General features: G+C 40.2%; 1 protein-coding gene across 4 annotated transcripts in view; it reads right to left on the reverse strand.

Moving 5' to 3' along the window:
- The window catches only part of CREBBP (CREB binding lysine acetyltransferase), a 97,583-nt gene that overhangs the window by 17,173 nt on the left and 60,109 nt on the right, over positions 1-20,301 (reverse strand). For 2 of the 4 annotated variants that reach the window (XM_086473127.1, XM_086473125.1), the window contains 13 exons: positions 19,726-19,918; positions 19,517-19,570; positions 18,176-18,300; positions 17,347-17,535; positions 15,402-15,821; positions 14,586-14,765; positions 14,171-14,357; positions 9,116-9,234; positions 8,743-8,982; positions 8,076-8,164; positions 2,662-2,742; positions 1,854-1,910; positions 492-569 (listed from right to left, as the gene is read on the reverse strand). In XM_086473127.1, coding sequence (XP_086329253.1) covers positions 492-569; positions 1,854-1,910; positions 2,662-2,742; positions 8,076-8,164; positions 8,743-8,982; positions 9,116-9,234; positions 14,171-14,357; positions 14,586-14,765; positions 15,402-15,821; positions 17,347-17,535; positions 18,176-18,300; positions 19,517-19,570; positions 19,726-19,918 — 2,012 coding nt within the window. The remainder of the gene's footprint in view (positions 1-491; positions 570-1,853; positions 1,911-2,661; positions 2,743-8,075; positions 8,165-8,742; positions 8,983-9,115; positions 9,235-14,170; positions 14,358-14,585; positions 14,766-15,401; positions 15,822-17,346; positions 17,536-18,175; positions 18,301-19,516; positions 19,571-19,725; positions 19,919-20,301) is intronic. The other 2 variants (XM_086473128.1, XM_086473126.1) reach the window with 1 other exon arrangement.

The raw sequence follows: 20,301 nt of genomic DNA on the forward strand, positions 1-20,301 counted from the left end.
AAAAAAAAAATTGCCAAAAACTTAGCATAAACCCATTATTGGCTAGCTTAAGCCTAGTGTTTGAACCCATAATTTAACCATCAGAGTACAATATATTTGTCTCTCAATTTGAACAGGTTGTATCTCTCCATTTTCGGGCGACTTAAAGCCTTTATGAGCTGGCTTAATTCTGCCAAGCAGTTACACCTGCATTTGCGTTCTGCGGTATCCAAACTCACCTCCAACCAGCTTCCATTGTTTAGTAGTTAGAAAGAACCCACAGAAATCCATGTACATGAACAAGTTGGTTCCATGCACATTTTAATTTGAATATACTGAAATGAGACCCCAAATGCCAAAAAATGTATTTTACTTAGAAAGGCTTTGTCCTTTTGTACTCAGTTCTTAAAAAGGCAGTGACTGCATATTAAAGAGCAAAGGCAGAAAGTCTGTATTACATAAACTATGTTGGTCTTACTGTACCATGAGTAGAAAACTAACAAACTTCTTACCCTGAAGGCCAAATGATATCGTAATGTAATACGCAAATCTGGTGCATCTTCCGACCACACTCTTTGCAGTCAACAAACCTGAGAAGAAAAAAAAGCAGCCAATCACTTGTGGTGTTAGGCAAGCAATTTTCCAGAATTCAGCAAGAAAGAAGGACTTTCCAACCCTCTGCTAAGAATCAAATCAACTTCGGCAGGCCAAATTTACACGTCAGTCTAAAAAAATCTCATTAAAATAGCTCCAGATATACATCTATCAATCTCATGTGCAAATAAGACAGATATATATAGATGTAGAGATACATATACATAAAACCCCCCTGTAAAATGTACTAGTTTAAAAATGTGAAATTGGCATTCAAGCACAATTTCTTCTGGATCTTTTTTATCCTTTTCTAAGCAGAGTTCTGAATTTTCCCAGCTTCAAAGAATTCTGCTCAAGAGTACCTCTACAGACTTAATTTGAATTGTTGCAGTAACCACAAGCTGACTAAATTGTTGCACAGCTCCCTGTAAATATAAAACTAGTGAATCACTGTGCCAAAAAAACACGTATTAGCTTGTCTTCGCCTGCATGGGTCTCTTGTAGTCCTTTTTTTTTTTTTTTTTTTTTGGTAAAAATAATATGTCAAAATTCTTTTTTTGGATGGGAAAGCTGTTAGAAGTTTTCCCAGTCAAGATTACAGTAGTGGTTATGATGCCAAATGCACATGGGTATATCTCAGCAGCCAACCTTCAAAGGTCTAGGGGAGGAGCTCTATTAGTATTTGCAAAGACGAGAAAAGGAATCAAAACGTATTACGTATCAAACTGCCAAAGTAGCAGTAAGATAAAAGTCTTGTTTCAGTTAAGGACAGCAGGAAAAGCAGCCCAGTGCTACTAAAGAAACGTTCAACTTGGCTTTTACTGAACTTCCCGAGGGTAATGAACGCAAGGAAGGAGGGCGGACCTTTCAGCAGGCTAAGCACTCAGGTGGACAGCAAAATGTGGTTAAGACGTCTAGCTAAACCAGAAGAGGAAAACGCAGAACTCCCCCCCAGGTACCGAGGGCTCGGTGCGAGAGGCTCTGTACAACGGAGGGCCGCTTTCGGCCAGCTGCACAGTGCCTTGCAGGACACACCTTCGGAACCATCCAAGTAAACAGAACTAGAAACTGCCTTTAAAACAGGCTCACGCTTTCCTCCTGGCTATCAACGGTAGCCACCATGTCTGTGTGAGCTCTAGAGAAAGATTCTGCAGCCTGTTTGGGCAGAGATGGGGGAAAAAGGAAGACTCTTTATCAACTGCCTCATTTCTGAACTGCTGGCTGAAGAACAAGTGAAAGCGATGAGATTATCTTAAGAACAACAACAGCCTGGTACTTACGGCTCTGGATCTAGTGTATCGTTTTTCTTCTTTTCAAACTGATCCTTAGAGATGGTTCTAGAGACAAAGAGTTAATATGAAAACTCAGTAGTACTTTTACATCAGAGGCCGAGATAACATCATGCTTTTCTGAATTGCAGCAAATGAGCAAACCTCAAGTCAGAAGAAAGCATATCAGTATTTATTTTCTATTCAGAGAAAGCAATTCAGTTCATTTTATTTTAAGCTACAGAAAATATTTTTCCCATTTCACTTTCTGTGCAAATTAAAAGCAAAATAAGAGATACCCAAGTACACACATAAATTTAAAATTGTTAAGAACAAGGGAAGCTATCGTCAGTAAAGCACCACCTTCCAAAACAGCTTGTATTCCTCAAATCTCGAGAGCGTCTTATTTTCTGGTCAGGTTAAAGACAAACCATTGGTTTCACAAACCAAAGCTGTACTTCAAAAGGGGAGACATCAGAATTAGCTGAAGTCTTTCATTTGAAGAGGTAATGGATTAGTGACATTTACTGACAGAGCTTCCATCACCCCCCAGCCACATTAACTAGTGTCGGCCACCCCCTGCAACCAGCCTACGGGCAGCTCCCGAGTAGCGCAACCACAGACAAGTGACATTGTTGGGCAGACCAACAGACCCAACACAGTAATGACCGTTAATCATCTGCTACTGTAAAAATCTCCTATTAGTAAGGGAGCAGGCGTTTCCCCACAAACACCCCCACCGGCCACAGGGCTTTACTATCAAACCAGGACGACCTCATCCCTCCTATTTAAGGCATGCAGAAGAAAGGAAGCAACTTACGTTTGAGGCTGGGAAGGGTCATCACCCAGGGTGACATTCTCCCCCTGGATTTCAGTGAAACACTTCTCACAGAAGTGATACCTGTCAGCAAGAAGGCCATATTTGGGTGAACTGGTCCAGCACAACATACAGCCACCCAAGCACGGAGCCACCAACCAGAGCAGGGCAGATCACCACGACGAAAGGGGGGGCGTTGTTGGTTGATAGATGGGTCAGTGTGGACAATGAGGAGGAACAGAGGGGAGGGGAGGGCAGGATTAGAGAACAGGGGAGGGAACAAACAGCACAGACGTAAGAGGTAAGACGCAAACACCAAGACAACACAGAGCAGAAAGCCAAGGCAAAGCACAGATTAGCATTCGGTCTCATTTCACACATTACTAACAAGTTGTCGGGTGTCAAATTCAAAATTTGGGGAAGATTAATGAAGTAGCTACTAAGCGCTACGTTTGTATAGGCTTCAAATTTAAGAATTTGGATTTGATTTGCATTACTTAGGAAAAAATGCTCTTTCATTCCAGGCTTGTGACTGATCGAGTTTCCTTTGGGTAAAAAACCAGCCTGTCAAAAAGCTTTACGAACAGATTTTTATTACAGATTTAAGTAATCAGAAAATATGCTGAAAGCATTTACTGATTGTCAGTAAAAACTGTAAAAGCAGAAACACTTGGTATTGAAAAAAATCTATAAAAATATGAAATTCAAAAGTTATTTGACTGTAAGATTAAATGTGACCAATTGCTCAGCTAATAGTATTTAATACAAATGAAACCAAATCCATACTCTAGACAAACATTTAACAGAAATGCAATTATGGGTCAGAGTTTCCAGCCATTTATCTATATAAGTACAATATATGTATATATGTGAACAACATTAAATATTGTACATACATACAATATATTTATCAGACACATTAAAGATGCAGAATTAAGCTTTACAAATTGAATACAAGAGGCTAGGTACAATTTTGGTCACCAGACCAAGAGCCAATCCAAGTTATACTCAGCAAAACCAATACTGCAGTTTAATAAACTAAGCTGAGTAAATTGGAATGCAACTCTACGAAAATACAATCTGCATTTGAAAAAAAAAATAAAGTTACACCATTTTTTTGGCGTTTTTTTGTTTGTTTGTTTCAGATGAACTGGAACCAAAGTTTTCAGGGTCATTAATACCAAAAAAAAAAAAAAAAAAAAAAAAAAAAGAGGCTAAACATTTGGAAAGGATATGAATTCACACATGAACAAAGGTAACAAAGAGAGGCCACAGCTGTAAAATGCAGGAAGGCCACAAAGGATCATCAAAATAAAGGAGCTTTATGGAGGATCAAGAGTGAGAGAGTACAAGCAGCAACGGCAGCACAGTAAAACGCAGTTTTAGTACTCAAACACTAGAACCGTAACAGTGGTAAGTATAAAAGGCATCAAACAAGACTCAGTGTCACAATGAACCAACAACTTAAGGGATGGAGATTAATAAATATGGCAGCTCGCCCCTTCAAACACATACTCATACACTTAAACTGTGATCTGGGTGACAGACTTCCAAGGCTGTGCTCTCCTGGGGACAACCAAAGCCATTTACAGGCACTTATTGAAATGTATGGATCGGAATTCCCTCCTGCGACACACACTGGCCATCACATCACCACTACATGTTCTCTAACTGCCTGCGAAACACGGCGCGAGCAAGCAGGAGCGGGTCCTTCAGCAGCGCCCAATGAATCGGGGACAGACGTTCTGCAGAGCAATCTGTGTCCTCCCCAGGCTGGAGCCAGGTCTGTGTTACCACAGCATAATTTACAAGAGCCTGAAAACTTCTGCAGGCTCTGCCAGCTGGCTCAGGCTTCAAGAGTTGCTCTGCTAGCCAAGAACCACTTAAATGCATCAGCACACTGAATACTCCCTTCTACTGTGGGACTGACACAAAGAGGAAAAAGGTGTATTTTGTTGTAGCTAATATAGCCCATACTGACATATCCACCAGCTAAACTGCAAGTGACTTCTCCTGGGTCGGCTCAACTAGGATTAAACACATCACCTCCAAGGAAAACCAAGGCTTTTGGAGCTGATAATAGAACAGAAAAAGGCCAGGAGAAAAAAAAAAAAAAGTATTCCATTAATTTGTAATAATTGGTAATGATACATGTATTATGGTTATTACACAGCAATATTACAAGAGAATTTTAGGAGTGGATACTGACACTGCAGATCTCATCTATGCCTACCCCTTGCCCCACACCCCTCAACTGACACAGTATAGTCTAATAATTTAAAAAAAAAACCAAACCCAAACATAACAGATTCGGAATTTCATATCTCTCTTGCACATTGTCCATGTCCTTTTTTTTTCCTATAATGTGCTTCTTTACATTTTTCATCAATTAAAAATCCCCACTAATTATTTTCCTAACAAGGTCGCACCCTTTAAGACTCGGATTGGGAAGGACTGAAACATAGGAGGATCTAAACACAGGAGTGTGTTTAGAAAAATCCATGGTCGAGGCTACTATTAATATTTTGCTATATTTAAACAATCCCAGAAAAGGTTAATTCTGATCCATTTTCAGAATAATTTATGAGCTTTCAAAGCATTTGTGAAACTGAGCAACAAGGCTGCCTTCCACAGTGGATTTAAGTTACACCACAGAAATCTCCCTCGCTCCACCGGCACAGCTATTCCACTCTCTGCTCACGCTGCGGCTGCAGGGAGCTCAGTCTCGCGGGGACGAGTGCTTTGGTGTCAAGCACGTGCTGCAGCGACCCGCGGATGCGAAGGGGAGTGCAGGGCGCAGCATGTGCTGCAGAACCAAAGCCTCACACTAGCAAGAGTCAAGCCTTAGCCCATGATATTAAAATGAGGAAATAAAAATTGAAATACAGTGGAAATGAACCACCTAAAGATCAGGAACATTTGTCCATAAAATAACCAAGGTGAAACAATAGCTGTAACTTATTATGAATGTGGACCCTCAGAAATGGAGACTTGCTTGTAATCCCCTGACTTCTGCATGTCACCACAAATAGCCAACAAAACCCACAGAAAGCGTACAACACTAGTTATAACAGTCACAGAAAATCCAAGGAATGTACTTATTGCAACACATCAAAAATGAAAAGCTTTTCAAATGCAGACTGTTGAGGTGACTGATTCCTGTTTATCAAAGATTAACATTATGGTTCAATACCAAAACGCAGAAAACACTCAATCTGCATTAACAGGTGAATTCCCAACTGTAATTAAGTGCATTCAAAGGAAATTCTGAACTAGTAATTGGATGCTACTAGTGATAGGAAATACCGGTTAAATTTCTCAACTGGACACATGAAGTGTATTTTCTGAATGCTTACTTTAACCTAAACCTCTGGAAGCCAGTCCCCTACCAAATAATTAACTTTTACTCATTGAACTGTAGTGCCAGAGTTCATGGAGTCAATGGTGCCAAAATATTCTTAGTTGTAATTTAGTTATGCGATACGCTGGACTTTGTTCTGTAAATGGAAAAAGCCAAGAACTTTTGACCAATTACAGAGCTACTAGAACCACAGAATTTGCTTTTCACAAATTTGCTGCTCGGTTAAGAAAAATCTAAGATTTGAAGATCACCATCACAGGCAACAGTCAATTTGTTTTAGAGCAATACAGCTGAAGAATAAGGGGTTTCTATGATCTGATAGCCCAAATACACACTTAAAAATATGGTGATCGATCTTTAGAAATATTTTGTTAAAAAACCCAACCTAAACCCATTCATCACTGAAATAAAAATCCCACACCACCCCCTCAACTGAAAACCATCCCAAACCCCCACCCCTTTCTCAAGACACCTGGATGAACAGAAAGCGGCACCTACTTCTGTTCTGCTACCAGCCTGCTGACACTCAGACAAATCGCCTCCCTTTTATTACCACCCTTTCAGACCAAACTCAGTGCAAACGGACTATCACATTCATAACAGGTAGGAAACAAGTACTGCATCACCAAGTCCAGGGGAACCCACTGCCCCATCAAACCTGGACTTCTTGCTAGTAACTAACATCGCTTTCCAGCCAGTAACCCAAATGATTTAACACTAATTTAAATAGGGAAGGCATAACTGAAACAAAAATCACCCCTTTGTCAATTATTTTTGAAGTTGCTGTTCTTTTCAAATACAGCACTGCCCGGACATGCAACAAGAAAAGTATCTGAAATTCCACTCCACAGAACTGATATTTAAGGGTTATTTTTTCCCCACTTCCAGCATTGAAGCACTATCTCTTTAAATGCATTTTAATTGCTTTATTTCTCTTCAGACTGACTTTTTTTGGAGTTCACAGCAGCTGCACAAAACCTTTTATGAGAGCTCAGGAATTTACATTCCTCTGCGGCAATGCTATCTGCCTCACCAAGGCCACCTCAGACCCAACCTACAATGTAAGACGACGCGTTTTCACCTCCCACACTGCGCTGCTTCAGCTCGGTGGTACCCAACAGCCTTGCACCATCTTACAGCACGTGTGGCGAGGTGGGGATTGCCCCAAGAGACAGTCAATGCAAGCACTGACTGACTTAGTTCTGTAACTTCAGTTAGACAACAGCCTGCCCTGCACTTCAAAGCTGGCAAGACTTACAGACCGCCAGGCTGCTGGAAAGCAATTCAAAACATTGTTTTAAACAGGGAAAAGGAAGTTTGTGTCTTAGCCCATTTATGTTTTGCATTTTTTGGGGGGAGAGAAACATCTAAGAAACCAAAACCAAAGCCAAGTTTTATGTTTGCTTTGTTATTACAGCACTGTTGATTTAAGCATTAAACGGAAAATTAATATTGTAACAATTGTTTAGTAATCATACAAACACCAAATCCTAATATTAATTAAAAAAATAGTAGAAACTATTGTTTTCATAGCTTCTCATGGAGTCTCTGGGTAGTTTTTAATGCTAATTCAAAGCTCATTTAAATAGAATTGAGTACTAACTAGGAAGAGAGAATATAAATCTTGCAATCAATCACCATACCCTTCACTTTGCAAATTCTGACACTAACTTGAAAACAAACCCGTGTATTTTTACAATTCTCCCAGAACAAGGTAACACGATTTTTCAGTGCCTTTCGCAGTTCTGCCCTTTGTCTCCAGCAAGCCTCGCTACTCATTTTGTGGGAAACACGGACAACCTCACTTCTCCTTAAGCAGTGCATGGTGCAGCCTAGCTAATAGCAAGCACTTAAGTATAGTGCGTATCAAGCTGCAGTACGGGAAACTAAAGGGTCACCTGCAAAAGGACAGCATGCAAAGACACAGAAATAACTTTTTCCTGACTTAGCTGACAAAGAAAGAAAAAGTTAATAATCCTCCTCTTCTGTATGCGCAGAGAACTCAAAGGATCTCACTTCCTGAATAAGGAAACAAAATCCAAAGTCAGGGACTTACCTATTCTGGTAACTGTAGTAGGCAGCATCACGAGGAATAGTACACAACTGCTTGCCGTAGCAGCACAAGGTCTGTGGAGAAAACTCATACTGCAAAGCAATAGTGAGAAAAGAAGCTTTAAAATGTAATCTTATGTTAATCAAGTATCTATTAGGCAAACCTGACGCTTACGGGTATCGTAATACATGGTTCTGGTTATCATGCTTTTCCAAGCTATTGCAAATAGATTAGCACAGCTCTCAATTTAGTTACAATTACTAACTATACAAGCTAAATAACTGACCCTCTAACCACCTAATTTATTGCATGGGAAACAAGCAAAGGATTTTAATATTGCTTATGACCAAAAAAAGGTGTTCTTTGAGGGAGAAAAATACAACAATAATAATAGAATAGCAGCAAGAAGGATACTATCTACCTTTTTCAGCCCTTACCATGCTTATAATAAAGCCAAACTTTTAGCAACCCTTTAATTCAGTATTTCCATTTTTAAAGAGTATACGAAGTATATATATTTTATATATACTATACTCTGTATTTTTATATATACTATACTCTATTTTTAAAGAGTATACAATTTTTTAAAGAGTATACAAAGCTAATGTTTTATCTGATCAATCAAGCTAAGTTCTTTGGAAGAATACAACTCTGTCCCTGGAATACGTACCTTGCGCCCACAACAGTAGCCAAGTGATTGCATAACAGGATCAATTTCTTGTTCAAACACCTCCGCGAGTTTAGTGCAAAACTTATAGACCCTGGACGTCTTGCGATTGTAAAGCCAGGCATTGTTAAACATTAGCCAAACATCGTCCACATACTGCCAAGGTTCTTGGTACTGCCCAGTATCCAATTTACGTTTAATGGTTGAAAGATCCATAGGATTCTTCACAATGTCAAAGTAGTCCTTCAAACACACACAAACCCCTTTATTTTTAACATGTCAACTATTCACAATACATTGAACAGAAGAGACAAACTGTTTAAATGAGCAAAGACAAAACACAAAAACATTTTCTTTTTTTTTAATGCCAACTTACCGGAATCCCTAAAAGCTGGGGATCCACAGGCTGTCTGAAAGGTAGAGACTCTGGGTCCTGCCGGTACAAAGCTTCAAGGGTAGGCATGAGAGCCTGGCGCAGCTCCTCAGGTTTGAAAACTGTTAATGAAAGTCAGAAAGGTTAGAAAATTTCCTTCCACATTTCCTAACCTCGAGTCCCCCAAAAAAACAAAGAACTATGTCAACATAAAAATCTTATGAGGGATTTCCTGATTTGTATAGCTGATTAGAGGCAACACTTACAATCAGGAGGCTACCGCACACCTTTTATGTTTACTCAAATCACAGTAGGTGATATTCCCAGATTAAGGAGCTAGGAACAATTGTAGCCCGTAACGGAACATACTCTAGAGAATCCCCTTAATTTACCCAGAACCAAATTAATTCAATTGCTTCAACATGGACGAATCTTTTCTCTTCAGAGAAGAGACTAAGCATATTTTCCTCTCCCTTCCTTCTAACCTTATTTGCTATTTCCAAGCCAAGATTCCTCCAGCAAAAACCACCGTGGTGGACAGGGCCGAACAGCCAGCTCTACAGAGAGTAACCAGATGTCTTGATAACTGGCACAGGAATTTTCTGGCCGTAGTATACAAACAGTCCTGGTCTGATGGACTGTTAATTGATTTTGAAAGTGTTAATACTTCCAGATTTATATGCATCATTACAACCACTTGGCAACAGTGGCATGGCAACAGCCATGCTTCTTTCAATAGTGGATGACAAGGACAAGAAAGGCAATGCATTTTCTGAAAAATAATGATAACTTGGAGAGCTCTTTGAACATCTCAGCAGTGTAATTACATTTATTTCCTTAGGAACAGAGTCTTTAAATAGGGAAGTATGCCTATTATTGTGGAAAAAAGACAACTAAGGAAAGCAGGATGGCATCTAATATTTAACTACCTGGCTGAAACGAGAATGATACCAATAAAAAGGAACAATTAGGAGTTCTGTTGAAAGCACTTAAATCAACAGGGCTAGTGACCCCTTCGAGGCTGATCACTGCTTTTGTCACTCAAATGGTATTTTGGTAAGATACAAACTGCTTTTTTGGACTTCTAGTTAAAAAAAAAAAATCTATGATTCTTAAAAAGCCCCCCCCCCCCCTTTTTCATTTAGGTGATATTTCTCAGAGGAAGTCTTTGTCTCAACTACACTCACCAAAATTACACACAAAAATAAAGCAAGACAAGAAATGAAGTTGCCACTACTCAAAAAAATTCTCAAGCATAAAGTTCCCAATTGTTTTAGCCGTTCATAGATGCTCCTGCTCCTGGAAATCGTTAGTCAGGATGAAAATCTTAAGACCATTTCAGTGCGCTGCCTCTAACTGGAGAAAGGATTGCTGCTCATGTACACACAGGCAAGATACCACCCAAGTCACCTGAATCATGGCAAAAGACTAAGCAAGCTGCCAGAAGGCTTCTGCAGGGGCTTGCCTTACAGATACATCAAGATCTCATGCTGCTGCTACTGAACTCAGACTCGCCAGATTAAAACCCAGATGAGATAAGGAGGCCTATATTTGTTGTCACGACGAACGCAACTCAATGATCATTTCAGTTGCTGCCACAATCTCAGTCCCGACAAAATGGCAATTATCTTCCACATTTACTGATACCATATACGAAGGCACTTCCCTATGAAAGGAACCCTATCATATACGCTTAAGGTTTTATTAACAGCTACTAAGTTATATTATGGAATTCTTGAGAACAGAAGGAAATACTAAATTTCATTCATGAGAAAAAACATTCTTTATTGCTTCTGGAACCACCCTTCTCTGGCTTAGGTAGTTCATAACCTGATAATCTGAATTTTTTCATTTAATGAAATTTAAAGGTCAAAAAGCACCTTTTAATAATCTGTTCTAGCCACCTGCTTGACATTGCTCCTACAATTTTCCCTGTAGTGACCCCTATAAAAACATACCACTAAGATAAGAGTATCTTTCAAAAGAAATCCAACCTTAATTTAAACCCAAACTAAAGAGATTCAGCCCAACTTTTGCGAAGTTCCTTAAAGCCTGATTACGTTTGCTGATAAAGTTTACAACCCACTTCCATTTTGTAGTTTGAAAAAAAAAAAAAATCAGAATCAAAATCCAGTTATTATTTTGATTTATGACTTCACCTAAAAGCATAAAAAAAAGTGGCCTTCATCTTTAGCAGTAAAAAAAGCTGCTCTGCCTCCAAGGAATATGACTAATAACAGATCATTTGATCATAGGATCTCCCTATACACAGATTTTACAAGAAAGTTTCTGTTCTCGCCTCTCTCCCTTTTCCAAAATTAAATGCTCTCAGTTCTCCTCCGGTAGCCAGATGATCTTTGTAAGGAGCTGGCATCCAGTTATCCCATTTTGTCTTGGATGCGTGGGTGGTAAAAAGAAAATGGAATTTTTGCCTGAATTATGATGATACATTATCTGCCAGAGAAGAGTATAACGCTACCTCTTAAAATTTTCTTTCAAACACAGGAAATCCTGCTTACGATTACTACGGAGAAAATTTGTAAATAGAGACATCTTCAAAAGAATGAGGACAATACACCTGAATACCCCCCCCCAAACCAAGCCCTTGCAGGTTTTGCATGATTACGTATTATAAAAAAGGGAAGAAACCAGCAAAACTGAACTTGAAGGTCATCAAACTGAGGCAGCCATCTACAATGAGAGGAGGAGACAGGAGCTACCCAAGTGAGCATTACACTGTTTCTTTTGAGAAGACTGCAAGGGAAGAGGCAAGGAACCAAAAACCTTCCTTTTTTGCTTACATTACACTCACAGAAAAAAAGCAAAACCAAATCAAACCCTGAATTTGCCTGCATTTATGAAGGCAAAGCCCTCATGAGGAAGAAAATCTTGCCGAAGGGGTGTCTGCACTTCTCCAAAAAAGCTACACTACAAAAATTCAGGTGTAAGTGAATTGAGCAGACCAGCACCTCAGCAGTATTACCTTGGTCTGTCTTATAGCCCGTACAGTCTTTCCCACCACTTCGGTCAGGTTACAGCCTAGTTACGCTAAGTGAGCACAGCCAGGCTGAGGGTGTTCAGGACACCTGGATGGGTGGTACAAACAGATCAGATCCCAACTCCACAACATAAGCCACTTGCACCCAGAAAAAACCCAATCCTTTGGGGTCCAGATGAATCTTTTCAAACATTAAGGTACCAGACTACAACTTGCTCCGCTATCTTACAGCACACGCTCCACGAGGCTTCCAGCTGCGAGCCCTCCCTTCGCAGCTGCAGCACCTCTCTGCTACACCCCAGGCTCCTGCGGGGTGCGCCTCAGGCATCTGGCTGCATGGGAAGGAAGAAGAGTTTCCAATACTTCTGTAACCCATGCAAAACTCCAGAGAAGTCTCATAGGTAGTTTTAAAGTCTCATATAACCCTTAAGCACACTTCACAGTATTTGTTCTCGAATCCCTCTTGGTTTATTTAGCATTTTAATACAAATGCTCTATTAAGGTGAGACAAACTACTTGGTGAGAAAGTGTTATTGTTTAGAATTGTGCATATGGCTGTACGTGCCCACACTGCACATGTATCATACTACATGGTTAGTTAGTGACAATATTCCAAGATAAAACTGTGTTACTAAATGAGGTATTGGAAATAGGTAGTAACCCAGACTGAATCAGCAGAAGGACACAGTGCAGCTTCCACAGATGAATTCTGCAAGAAACTTCCTCTTTCAACCACTTGCCTTGGTTCACTTGCAAGCGCACTCCTCCTAACAAGCAGCAGTGACCCCCTCCACCGGGAATACAACTGCTTTATAAATGCTAACAAGCTTTCCACTCCTGGAGTTACGTCTTCCTTGGAATGGGCTCTACCAGTTAGTTCTGCAGCACACTCTCATTTGGCTGGCCCACTGTGCTACAAGCTGAAAATACCATCTATATGAAAATGTGCTTTATACTGTTTTATTATCAACAGATTATGCTTAGTAATTTAAATGCAACCCAAAGCATATACAGGAGATTAAGATTCAAGCTGCATAAAGTTTAAAACTTTGAAATTCTTTGATCACATTCTGGAAAGCACACATCCATAATGTTCTCCTAAGGTAGTTACCTGCCGTTTCCCTCGCAAAGGAAGAAAAAGTAATTAAATGGATCATCACTTTCCCTTTTTTAACATTCGCAGCATGTTGAAAGCTTACCTTTGGTCAAAACCTAAAAACTAACCATCGAAAACATCATCTCAAAAAAAGCAGATTCCAAGAGACAAAGGTCTCTAAACAGTCTCTATGGTTTTTGAGTCCAGAAACTTTTCTTGCAGGCTCTCACAAAGCCTGCACTACAAGTGAAATACTGTAAGAATCTTACTCATTTATTCCTTACTAACCCAAGGCATGTATAATCATTTATGTAAGTCCATTCAGGACCTGTATCTATGCTAATGCTGTAGATTATCTTAAGAGACTACTGACCTAACTATTTCTGAGGAGAAAGCTTTCAAATGAACACTACACTGAAAACTACACAGGACTTCAACTTTCTTAAGTCTGTTGGAGCAGCCCAGCCCTGGAGGAATACGGATTCAGGAGAGGAATTCAAGCACCTAATTCTCAGAGAAGTGAAGGCTAAAACTCAGTACGAAGGCAGTGCGTTCAGCCTCCAAAGTAAAAGCAAAGCAATGGATATTCTTGGTTACTCAGAGCACTCTTAGCTACACTAAGCTCCCTTGAAAGAGCACTGGCCAAGATGTACATAGGGAGAGGTTTATGCATATCATTTCTCCAGCAATCACTGCCTTACTGCCTTGGTCCTTCTGGGCAGAAACGGCAATGTCCGAGAAGACTGCTGGGATCAAGACCACAATGACATGCTTTTCTCACCTGTGACCCACGTAACATTAAAGGAATCCTACTTTCATAAACAAATTAGAGTATTGATCTCCTAGATCTCCACGTGCTGGAACACACGCACAAAACAGACCTCCCAGCAGGAGCTGAGACCATAGAAAACAAATGCTAGTAAAACCAATGTACACAAGAAAAACTCAGTGCTCATACACATACTTTTTTTGCGGGGCTGAGATGGTGATGTGGACTGTGAAGTGGTTCCATTAGTGCCGCTCTCCTCTTCCTCTTTAGCATCTACTTTTATTTCAGGCTTCTTTTCTTCTATTTCCATTGGCTCCTGTTTCAGTTCTGTTCCATCTGTTTCTTCTTTTGTTTGTGAAGATCCTTGTAAATCCTCCTCCACCTTAAGAAAGGATGCAATGAGATGTACTATTACATCTATGACCCAACTTCAGTCACCAAAATATTAGTTTGAGCTTGTCAAAGCACTCTTCATCCATGGCTTTCCTCGGGACAGTTACTTTCCAGTAACTACCCTCCTCTTGCCCCTTAGCTCACCAATTCAGACACATCATTAAGTGCTTTTATATCTACCACTGCTTTCAGTTAAGCTGTATAGAATCTCATTTACCTCAGTCTTAGCTTCCACTTGTGTCTCACTAGTCTCTGGCTCAGTTTCTTCAGTTTTAACTTCTGATTTGCTTTCTAGCATTGGTGCATCTGGTCCTAGTTGCTGGGAATTCGTATCAGCACTAGCAACTGAGGCAGGGGTGGGGACCCTGTTATCAATACTAGCTGCTGCCTGGGATAGCTGTTGTAAAAACAGTACAAAAGAAAGACACTGCATATATAGAAATATTTTCCTTTACTAAAAATGAACAGCACAAAAGAGACATGAGATGATATTCTAAAACAGTGCAGAACATGGATACAGGAGCTCACTGTAGCCAAGTTTCGATACCACACATTTAATAACTCTGCTTTACAGAGGAGAGGCCAAGGAAGAATTCTGCCCCAAAGAGGCTTCTTTTACAGAGAAAACACCTGCCCAGTAAAACACTGTACATTCCTTGAAACGTGCATTTGTCCTGACTGTGTCTTAAAAGAAAAAAAAAATTTATGCAAATCTCATGATCAGAGAAGGCCGATTCTGATTAAGGCCAAATACAGTATTAGGTCTGTTGTGCCTCATCTTTCTGTATGCTGCTGCCATTTTTACTTTGAGCAATTCAAAGTCATTCCATACACCCCCCTCCTTCAAACGATGCTGAGAACATCTGAATGCACACGTTTTTACAAATCTCTATAATGAACCCTTTAGTCTAAAGTAGAAGCTACTATTGACAACTATGGGCTCTACACATCCACGACATGGTGCTATCTATGCATAGGGAGAACTCTTGTGGAATGTCACTATGCAAGAAAACTGCAACTAGCTGGTACTTACTGGAGTGCCAGGCGGCTGCGCCTGCACAGATGTTGGCTGTTGCTGAGATGGCTGCGGGGTTGGCACAGACTGGGGTTGAACTGGGGTCTGAGGCTGCGGCGTGACTTGAGCCTGTGCCGCAGTCTGCCCTGTAGGTGTGCTTTGTGTCTGTGTCGCGTTGGGAACAGAGCCCGGTGTCGGTGTTGGTGTTTGTCCTGAAGATGAGACTGGTGTCGATGGCTGAGTGGGTGCTGCTGGCTGAGGAGGAGTCATTCCAGTTGGCGTTTGGTGCTGAATAGGTGGCATCCCGGCAGCAGTGGACACAGGAGGTGTCGTCTGATGCAGAGGTGGCTGGGTCACTGGTGGACACGGTAACTGCCCACTCTGCGGTCCTAGCATGTTCATGGAGTTGGGAAGAGCAGCACTGGGAACCTGCCCCTGCTAGAGAGAGAGAGATTCTGCTACAGACATGTGACTCCCAAAACTCTGGCAACCACACTTATCCTTTAAATGACAGCACTGAAGTCTTCTTTACAAGTATACTGTAAGTCTCAGATCAGCTATAAACAAATGCTGCTATTGCAAATGACTATGCTCTGATTTCTCTCATTGTTTTTATCAGCTCTTAGTTAAAGACCTTGCTCTTAGACCTAGATGTGCCACACAAGTCTTTTTACGTTAATTCTACTGGCACAAAGAGGGAATCCTCATGATCTCCGAGTAACACAGAAACCCACAAGGAGACAATCTTTAAATTATGCCATTAGCTGGGCAAAGGTCAGACTTTGCATACAAAATGGTTGTGAGCAAACACACATTTTAGGCCAGGACTCTAAAGCAGTTGTGCTTCAGAAGACAGTTCAACACATTTATCGCCTGCCCCATCTCACAGTGCAAGACTTAGGGGTTTTTTTGGGTTAGAGTTTTTTGTTTTGGTTTGGGTTTTTTTTGGTTTGTTTGTTTGTTTGTTTTTTTTTAATTCTGATTAGGCTACTCCGTATGCTTAATAAAATTGTGGATCTGTTTTTCAGAGCAGCAGCAATAAACTACTCTGGATGTGCGGACTTTTAAACTATACATTTCACTAAAGACTGCATCAGATCACTTGTGATAAAAAAAAAAAATATATCCTCAGATGTACCTTTTACTCTCAGAAATCTAAGTCAATTAATAGTTTCCTGCAGATGAGGTTTCAAATCTAAAACATGCTTCTATATTGCCTGTACATAGTCAGTTTTACCGAACTAAAGGCATTAGGAAAAAAAATTGTCACCACAAAGGTGGTCAAACTGAGCCAGGGCCCAAGAAACTGCAGATACTCTGTCCTGAACATATTCCAAACTTGATTTGACAGAGCCCTTCGTAACCTGATCTAAGTGATCTCTCATGCGAGGATGGGGCTGGACTAGAGAGCTCTGGAGGTCCCAAATAACCTAAATTACTTGGACTCCGAGTTAAAAACCAAGCCTCTCCCTGTGGAAAAGCATATACTTTGGCATCTTAAGCACAGCTGCTACTTCACTGACCGCTGCTCTAACAGAAGAATGTTACAACCCCCGCCCCAAATTTTCTCTTCAGAAGTAGAGAGGCTGAAACAAATGAAAGATCTTTCCTGACTTTAGTGCAACTCTTGACTTAAAGTTAGCTACTCAGGTCCACACAAAAAGCATATGTTCATAAACATTCCATAAACTGACTTCTGATACTCCCCCTAAAAGCCTCATCAGCATACACTTTTTTTAAAAATTTAAATCAGGAACTACAGGGCATTGCCCCCCAGTTAGCATAGGAAGGCAGGTTACATATGAAGGCGGTAGATGTAACCCAGGATCCCCCAAAGTCAGGGGTGACTACAATAAACAATTGAGATATATATATATAAAAACAAACAAACATACATAAACTAAATAAACTAGAACAAAATAATTAAGAGTAAATAACGCTTATATTAGAAAATACATCTTACCTGTGCCACCCCGGCCTGGGCTGCTGATTGACCCATGGCCACACTGTTCACATTCATGGCCCCACTGGATGCTGGGAACTGATTCTGGGGCAGGAATTGGTTCTGGGTAGGAGCCTGACCCATCATGTTGTTGGAATGAGCTCCCATCATGTTCTGTGGCTGAGGCATTCGGGAAGGAGACATTGCCATCTAAAAAATAACACCCAAATTAAAGATATTACCATTTAGTATTATGTAGCAACACAAAGGAAAATACCCTCAATGTAATTGACCAAAAGATAGGACAAAAAAAAATAAAAAGGAAAATTGCCTTCAGTAAACCAAATGGAAGTGGGCATATGCATATATAACTTCAGCACTTGTTCCACAGTATTCATGAGAAAGTTATTTTTAAACAGGTAATAGTCAAACTCTACTAAGAGTGCTAAAACTCCCATTTTGTTCTCTGAGCTAGCAGAGATAATCCAGTGAAACCGAAAATATTTTCATTTTTCTAAAGAATAAAAACATGTTTTCATGGAGGAATAAAGAAGGTAAATACACTGCAAAGACAGTTTCTGAAAAGAACTATGCTCTTCAACAGACTGTTGGAAATTATTGCATCTCTGGCACCTACCTCTGAAGATTTTTTTAAAAAAAACCAACAAACCAAAACACAAATATTGAAAACGAATGCCTCAATAAAAGCCTGACAGACTCAGTACGTCTCTGTGAAATTACCCTACAATTTACAGCACCACTCTACGACACTGTCTTTTCAGAAGAGCATTACCACTGCTAAATATAATCAACCAATTTTGAGAAGAACTTGGTAACAAGAAGTACGAACCGCAGGAACAGCGCCCATGTTGTTCATTTGTACAGGATGGTTCATTGGAGAAGCTGCACGGGGTCCCATGGGTGCTTGTGGCATCTGTACATTCCCTATGGACATGGGGTTAAACTGATTCATTCCTGCAAATGTACCCCCAAAACAACTCATTAGGAACAAGCCATCAGAATTTACGTACGTATACTATAAAATTAACATTTATTATCACTAAAGTTTGACTGCCTTACGCTTCACTCTTTCTTTTAACTTTGTTCAAATTACTTGGCTTAAGAGACAAATCAGGACGCAACAAGTATTTTAGAACAACATCAGTTAGGGTGAAATACAACTTTTGGTGTGTAAAAAAAAAAAAAATAATGCAAAAGATGAAGACTGTGGATGATATGCAAAGATAGGATGCTATTTGTAAATAATACCTTGGGATGGTTTCCTAAAATCAGGCATTTACTTTGATACAGCAAGTCTTATTCAGCCCTCACTGAAACGGTTGAAGTAAATAGGATAAAAACACATTTTATATATATATATATGAAGGCAACTTGTAGCCTCAAGTCAGGACAAAAGCTAGCAATATGCTTAAACAGGTGTTGTGGTTTTTTTAATAAAACATTTAACCCCTCCGAAAAAACCAAACTTGTCTAACAGGAATAAAGGTGTAAGTAAGTAGGGAGCTGTACCTGCCATCAAGCTTTTCTCCTACTGAAATGAATTTTAAAACAATGTAACGTCTCAAACACATTTCAACACAAGTTTCAACTCACTACTAACTCTGAACCAAGAAATAAAATAATTACGGACACTTTGGTTTTTATTTTTCAGGAAAGAAGCCACCTGTAAGTCAACATCTGCCTAATCAGTGATGGCAAGCCATCAGTGCTACAAACAAGCTACAAGGCTTTTTCAGACTTTGCATCAGAAACCAAGAAAGGGTATCATTAGCTATACAGATTCCAGGATTAATGTGCTAAATTTCCAGCTACAGGTATATTTTTGGCTAATTAACTGATGAAAGCATGCCAACATCCTCCTCCCCACCCCGCCCCTGCCGTTACAGTGTTTTAAATGAGATTATCCACAGTATTCTTGTTTGTGCTCTCCTCTTTTTGAAAGGACTGAACTACTTTCCAATCACTAGCAAAGTATTGGGTATGCATTGCCAGTTCTTGAGACAAGACTGCACTGAGACAGTTTCTGCCACAGAGCAACAACAAAGAATGATGCTGAAAAAGGGAGACCCAGTAGTTGTTTCTCCCTCAAAAGAAAAACAGAAGATCAACTTTTCCCCCTAACAATTACTTTGAACCCACAAATTGCAATTAGAGAGAAAAACACAGATACCTTGAGAAACCTGCATACGACTGATAGGCACGGTTGGCATGGACATAGGCCCATCTGCAACACAAGAGAAGACCGGTCAGATTCAAAGTCAATTTAAAGTACAGAAGTCAATTTAAAATACAAACTCAAGATTCGCATGAGAGCCCAGGGACACAAACTGTGCAGAGCTACAGCTGGAGCGCAGAAGTATCTCCCACAGAAGTACTTACTGGGCGGCCTCACGGGCTGTGCCTGGCCCATGGCAGCAGCCACCTGGGGGATACCAGGGGGCTGAGGTCCTGGGGTCTGTAAGGCTGGCTGATTCCCCAACATCCCTTGCTTATGTAGACGAGACCTCCGCTTCTCTTCTAGTTCCTTTTGTATCTTATAGATTTTCTCTGCTAATAAATGATAGTATTCATCCTAAAAAAAGAAAAAAAAAAAAATAGTACTGGGCATCAAGTATAACAAAACAGCAACAAAGCTCATACAGTCACCTGTGTTTTGTTTTTTTAAATGTATACACCTGCCTATTTAAACAAGAAATATTTCTTTTCAGAATTCTGTTAAACTGAGACAGTCTCATCACTGCTTTAAGGCAGAGAAGGAAAAACAAGGCTTCCAGAAAACACGCGAGACTTGACTTTATGTCTATCCATCATATCTACTCTGAGCAGATTAGTAGACAAAGGAGAAGACTGTAGGTACCCTGCTGCTTGGACAAAAACCAACAGGAAGCTGTGTTTTCGTTTGTAAGTCCTAATGATTTTTAAGTGTCATTTCCATAACAAGCATTTCCACTAATC

The sequence above is a fragment of the Leptosomus discolor genome, chromosome 14 (assembly GCF_034619465.1).
Source record: "Leptosomus discolor isolate bLepDis1 chromosome 14, bLepDis1.hap2, whole genome shotgun sequence".
Taxonomy (NCBI): Eukaryota; Metazoa; Chordata; class Aves; order Leptosomiformes; family Leptosomidae; genus Leptosomus; species Leptosomus discolor.